This window comes from Zophobas morio, unplaced genomic scaffold (assembly GCF_036711695.1).
Source record: "Zophobas morio isolate AGI-343-1 ecotype UQ-CSIRO unplaced genomic scaffold, CSIRO_AGI_Zmor_V1 ptg000005l, whole genome shotgun sequence".
Taxonomy (NCBI): Eukaryota; Metazoa; Arthropoda; class Insecta; order Coleoptera; family Tenebrionidae; genus Zophobas; species Zophobas morio.
Window position 1 is genome coordinate 16,416,332 of NW_026972110.1, and position 7,007 is coordinate 16,423,338.

Genomic DNA, 7,007 nt, shown 5'->3' on the forward strand with positions numbered 1-7,007 from the left:
ATGATAGTTGATAACTTAATAACTGCGTATTGTCAAAAAACAAAATGAACACTACATATTATTAACAATTTTTACTACTGTAATCTACGTCTTTTAACTTAAATTATGAAAATCGTCAGTGGAGTCATTATTTTATAGTGATAATGAAAGAATCTAACATAGATAACGAGGAAATAGACTAATTTTTTAAGATCAACACTACAAAAATTTCAAATAAACTACTTAAGTAAACTGTATGTCTTAAGTTGCAAAAAATAATAGAGATTTAGAATTTTTGAAAAAATGTGTTTGTACTTTTTCAGTGACACATTACCAATTAGAAAGTACAGAATAAAAGGCTCCTAGAGCTGTACTTTATTAAGCTACCCCTATTTTTGTCTTACATATTGTATTTAAATTTTTCGAAAATAATTGGAAACTACAAGAAATTTTTATTTTGACCAATTGCTCTGGAAGTTTACACACACTCTAAGTCTAAGGTTATCATGGAGACAGTAATAAATTACTATTTAAAATTCATGTGTTCATTCCTTTCAAATTTTAATGTCAAAATTGTACTTCATGGGCGTCGAAAGAGCTTTCTAAATAACTTTATACAATTTTTTTAGTGATTTCTTCATGTACCCAAAAGTTTTGGGCCGGAAATAGAAAACCATTCATTTTTCAACCATTATTTTTCGTCATCCTATTTCAAAAATGGAAATGCGTTCAAGAGTTTCTAATCCATGCAGCCGTTTAATAAGGTTTTTGAGCTGTTTTTGGCGATTGACCGGCTAATGGGTACATTCAGGTTTTCTCGACGTTTCATGATGCATGGAATTTGAAAAAATAGTTCTCTCGTTTCTTTCAGTCTCCCTGTCTGACTCTCTATGTGTGTGGGTAATTATAACTATGTGTCGTCTGTCCATATCGATTTTTATTACAGTTAATCTCAAAAACTACTGAACCGATTGTCGTCAAATTTTATATATGTATATGTTGGGAATATATCATATAGATAGTAAAACGGTAACCAAAATTTGTCTGATCTGTCCAGTTTTACACGGTAAATTTTACTTAAATTTTATAAAATAAAATACTCATACACGTGTAGTTTATGAATTTGTTTCGATTCTTTCTTAAACCTCGAAATTTTCAAAAAAAAAAAACAAATCCATTCAACATTTGAAAATTTATTTTGAAACTACACAATCGAATGGTCGTAAATCTTGCAAACGTTTTCAAATTATCGTAAATTGTTAACCAAAATTTATTCGTTGATCTCTCAAAAAAAAAAAAAATAATAATGACGTAATTTCAAAATTTCCTCGGATAAATTTTACCTAAATTGTGCAAAATATTGAGTCTATACTGGTGATTTGTCAGTGCATTCATATTTTTTACAACTGCTTATAAGGGTGACTGAAAAGAATTACTGAATATCCTTAAATGCAGATGACGTCATCACAAAATTTTGTTAAGTTTATTTTAATTAACTCATAAAAAAATCCCAAAATCAAATTTTATCGTTTTTCGAAAAAACTTCATATGTTGTATTGTACTTCAAGGCGAGAGAAGTTCAGCTTAAATAGACTTTTTTTATAATCTTTTTTTTTAATTTACTGCATATTCGAAATTTATTTGAAGAGTAATTTCCGCATTTTAACAAGAGTAAAATACACACGTGAAACCTTATCGTTTCTACAGGATTTTAGTTCTTGCATTTTTTCCAAAAAAAAAATTGGTTGGTTAGAATAGATAAACGGATATATTTTTATTAACCATTTACCATTCCTACGGTAATCTTAGCGTTTACAAGATTTCAGAGCATTCGGTTTTTCAGTTTCAAAGTAAAATTGTGAAAGATTTTTATAGGATTTTGATTTTTTCCAAAAATTTGGCAGCAACTCAAGTACGATTCATAAACTGGAAGAGTAGGAGTATGTTATTTAATCAAACTGATATCACAGTTACTAGGCAACATTTTGAGGTGACGTCACCATATTGTTGTGGGTCCGATTTGACAAATTTTGGTTAGTGTATTACCCTATACACGATATTCCTAAAACACAAATAAAATTTGACATCAAAGTGCCATGACACGACGAGAACACATTACAACGCCATTAGTTTACGCTCGAACAGTAAAAACTTGAAATTTCCTCCTTCTCGACCGATAAGTATGATAAATATTTAAGAAAAAATTGTGGTTTCTTGTTTCCTATGTTTCAAATTTTATAACATACGAAAATAAAAAAGAAGGTTTGTCGTTCTGTGGGGACGGGATACTTGCCTTAAAATTTTGACACGTATGAGCTATCTCCAATGACTTACTTAATTAATCACAGAATTTAAAAAAAGCTCTATTAATGAATATTGGATTTTTGAAATTTTGCTCCACTGCTTAATTGAGTGAGTCCCTGACGACCAACTATTTTTCAAATTATAGAATTCCAACCGGGAAGCTTCTTCCACTAAGGTTGGCTTAAATCATGCTAACAGTGCCATAAAATTTTATTAATATACTAATCTTGTCCTTGTTTATTAATTATTTAAAAATGAAACTTTTAGCATCCCTAAAATGTCCATGTACGCACCCAATATGTAAATAAATTATCAATAACTTAAAAAATGTTTTTCACAAAATATCAAAAAAACGTCTAACATACCAGATATGTTTAAGGTAACAACTTGTCGTGTTATTTCGGCCACTTATGTTCTTTTATTCACATTTAGTTGATAACCGAGACCAACGAAGAAACTTTCTTGGTTAGGTCTTTTACTACTTTTGTGTTTTATCTTTGCGTTTTATCGCATCGTATTTTTGACACCGTGAACAATTCCTCCACATTGTCTTTCTTTCAAAGAAAAATTGTGAAAGCATCTGTTTAATTTTATATAGGAAATTTTTCAAATTTCAAAAGAATAAAAAAAATCTGCTTTACTTTCCAAAAGACGTTTGGGCACGCTATAGAAACTGTTTTTTTTTTTTTTAATTTGAGTATGTAAATGTAGTGTCTACATTGTTATCAATGTTATCATACTATTAAAATCTACAATGGACAAGCTTATTATTACAGAAAGCACAATGGAAGGAATACCGATTAGAAATAAATTTTGAAAATTTAAATGTGTTTTAAAAAAATGGAAAAACTGCTGAAAATCTTTCGTTTAATAGATTTTTTGTAAGCTATGAGTTTTGTCTGTTACAACTTATCAGACCTTGTTATCAGTTTCAAGATAAACCAACAAAAATACAACATTTTTATTTCCAGTATACTCCTCACTGGAAATAAAAATTATTACTTGAAAGTGAGCGATTTACGTTCATATTATAAATTTAGTTTGTAGAATCTTGTGTCTTACTTACACATTTTTTTTTTCTTAACATTGCAAAACATTAATTCAGTTAATAACACTTAAAAAACCTAAACTCTGTGATTTTCCTTTATTATGTGTTAATTGCCAATTTAGTATAATTTCCCGTGTAATTGAAATCTTATTACAAAAGACGACCATCAAAACCCAAATTATAAAAACAAGTGCATCAGCTTGAGCAATAATTATAATCTTATAAGATTATGAATTCCCACACCATTTATGAAAATGTCGCAACTTTCACCGACGCGCCCTGTAAAACAATATTACAGAGTCTATTCATAAAAACATAAATAATGACCGGTTGTCATACGAAATACTAGTAGTTAAAATAATATGCCACGTAAAACCACACGTTGATTTAAGAATGGAAGACGCTATATTAAGAAAGCCACCCATGTTTTCCTTTAATACTCTGAATGGCATTCGAATTTCCAAAATGTCAATATATGGATGTGCAACCGTAAACTCGACTTAATTTATCATCGTTGCGAAACAAAATCCTCCAGCTGTAAATTCAGTTTTGACACGAAGATATTGCATCCCTATGTTAATAATACATAATTATGCTCATTATATACAATGATAGAAATATTAATAAGTCTTCCGTAATTTTTAATAGATCAGTCACGACGGTCCACAAGGTCTCAACTGGGTTATAAAAAATAAGTTTCCAGGTTTTAATGAAGTCCATATTTGTCTTTAGACTCGAACTTCCATTAATTAATAAAGTTGGTTTTATCAAACATGGTTGCGTCATAATGCCATCTGTGTCTTCTCTTTTTTTGTCAATGGATAGTAATTTTATAGTTTGCTAAAGGTTCCTTCGTCAATTTATACTTCACCACAAGGTCTCAGTTAGTTCGCAGAAACTCAATTTTGTAGCAATAATAAAACCCAAATTTCTGTTAATTTAACAATTTATTGCCTTGCATAATCCGCAATCGAATCTTAATCCGTTATAATATAATAAATCACACGTCATAGTAATAAATATGATACAAAGGCAGCCACAGAGTTACAGTCGGCCTATTGTCCAGCTTATTGTCTCCTAAATCCTCCTCCTCCTCTTTGTTGCTCGGATTCTGGATGGGCGGCAATCCACTCCAAAGCCCTTTGGATCTGTGGTGGGATTGGTGGAGGGACTGGCAAATGTGCACCTTGAGGCTGGAACCCGTTCTCGTTGGCGACGTACTGGACGGAAATGGGGGTTCCGTCAGGGGCAGTGTAGCTGAAGGAACCTTGAGCCTCTTCGGCGGGTTCGGGACTATTGGCATTTTTCAACACACCTTGTTCTTGAGCGGCAATGCCGTTTTCGGTTTCGTAACTGCAACGCAAAGATTAATCAGAGATTTTGACACGGATAGCGTTTAGACAATCACCTCCATTGGTACGAACCATCGAAGTTCACATCCTGCGATTGTCGGAGGATTGCGATGGGCTGGCCTGGCTGGGGCTGTCTGTAGGCACCTCTTTGGGCCAACACGCAGCCAAGTATCGTCACGAAGACTATCTGGTTGCAATAAATTACCATGTTATTCTACAGATGTGTTGGTGATAATGTGGAGGTCAGGAATTTCGTAAAGCGGTTATAAATTATGGGATAGTTTCTAAATTAACAAGACAGTTATGGTCGGAACAAATTAATTTTTTTTTGTTGATGGCGATAACTCAATCAGTGGGTTTGGAAGGCGGTCTTTACCCAGCACGAATGATTTTTTGAGGCTTTGACGTCAGCGCAAAATAAAATTATGTTCTAAAAAAACGAATTTATTTTTAAAGTAAATTTATGTGAAAAATTATCAACAATCAAATTTGGACAATTGTTTTCAAAAAACGAAACCAAAAATGATATTAGTTCAAACTCCAAAATTTGTATTTATTTTTTTCATAGCACTTTGAACATATATTAACAACTAAAGTATTTTATTTCGAAAATAGGTTTTAAAATTTTAAAACCATGAATGTTCTTACCACGTTGTTTTTGTAATAAGTACATTACTAACACCGTTGAAAGAAGATTTCAAAAGCAAAATGACAAAAATTATGTAAAAAAGGAAAAAGTCAAGGAATTAATTTTTCACTATGGTGATTCGCCTTTATTATTTTGGATTTAATCTATCACCAAAAGTTTTAAAACTAAGTTACAAAATGTTCTTTTAATAACAAAAACTCCAAAACCATAAGTTTCATATACCCAGTTTGTTACATTTCATTCATATGAAAAAACTCAAAAATATTTACATTTAAAAAATGGCAGCAAATTTTTGCATACAAAAAATATTACAAAAGTATACAAAGTATTTTTGCAAAATTACTGTTACCCATAAACATAAATACTATTCATTCGATTTTTTAGAATATATTTTTTTTAATTTATTATTTATTTTAAATTTTTTTTGGTAGATAAAAGCTATCTTTATTTCCTATAGAATTAGAAGTGCTACGATAAATTTTATGACATCCTTAAATTATTTTTAAACATAATTTGTTTCCTATATAGCAGTTTGAAAGTAGTTTTGATACCAATAAGTGGAGGTAAAACATCCTGTATATCAATTTTACTAACAATTTGATTTTGAATTTGTTGTAGACATTTTGTAACTAAAATGCATTTGTCAAATACCTTTCTAAGAGAAACATTTAATGTTTTCTCTTTGTAGCAGTACCTATAACAGTATACTCTTTGAAAAAATATATAGTAAATTTCTAATCTCAAATTTTGGATATTTACGTTGTTTTAAAGATGTTTAGGATAAGCGAAAACACGAATTATATTTGTTTAGAGTTTTATCATTTCCTTAAAGCGTCGAATAATAACAAAAATATATAATTTTTCAAAAAACTTAGTGTCCCCGACAATTTTTTCATGTTTTAACATAAAATATCTAAAATATATATTTTCTTTAATAATAAGTATAATATATAACATAAAAAAAAATAAAATAACACAACAGGGAGCCAAATATAATTAGTGCCTTCTGGTTTGTGGATTTTAAATTGACCAACTATATACACAAATATAAAAAAATTTGTTTGATACTTACTAGAACATTAGTTTTTAATTTCAATATTGTCAACCGCAAAATCAAAAATCACACTTTACAGCACTAAAAAATCATCAACCGAAAATTCGCAGACTTAACCCGCCTGGAGTCTTAGAACTACTGAGGCACTAAATCAACGGTTACTTACCAAAGAGTTCATGATTATGCCGTTGGTGGTCACTAAAGCACTGTGGATGAGCCAGGTCACAATCCAATTTATACTTGAGATGAACGGCCAAGGGGCAAATTCGCATACCCTCACCTAAAGATGCTGGAATCATTGTAAACTTTTTTTCGGTAACATGAGTATTTTTTCATGAAACTTTGATGCACCTGATGCGAAGGTCATTGGAAATTATGCATGCTGTATTAGGTAAGGTGCGGTAAATAGACGGATTTAGCGAAATTTAATATTCATTCGAATTATTATTGTTTCATGGGTGAGCTTTAGAATGCCAGGCCACAGCAATGACGGCTGAATATTTAACAAAGATAATTTCCTGTTGTAAAAATTAACGAAACTGAAAACAAAACATGAAATGTCAAGATGATCTAATAAAAGTGCTATTTATTTGACTAATAGATTATAAAAGCTAATGAGCT

General features: G+C 30.5%; 1 protein-coding gene across 1 annotated transcript; it reads right to left on the reverse strand.

Annotated features, from left to right (window-relative positions):
• Positions 1-4,259: 4,259 nt before the first annotated feature.
• LOC135122878 (endocuticle structural glycoprotein SgAbd-8-like) lies at positions 4,260-6,649 on the reverse strand. The gene is made up of 3 exons (XM_064047354.1): positions 6,553-6,649; positions 4,740-4,870; positions 4,260-4,684 (listed from the first exon to the last, which is right to left on the reverse strand). The coding sequence occupies exons 1-3, from the start codon at positions 6,562-6,564 to the stop codon at positions 4,399-4,401; spliced, it is 429 nt and encodes a 142-aa protein (XP_063903424.1). The 5' UTR covers positions 6,565-6,649; the 3' UTR covers positions 4,260-4,398.
• Positions 6,650-7,007: the final 358 nt, after the last annotated feature.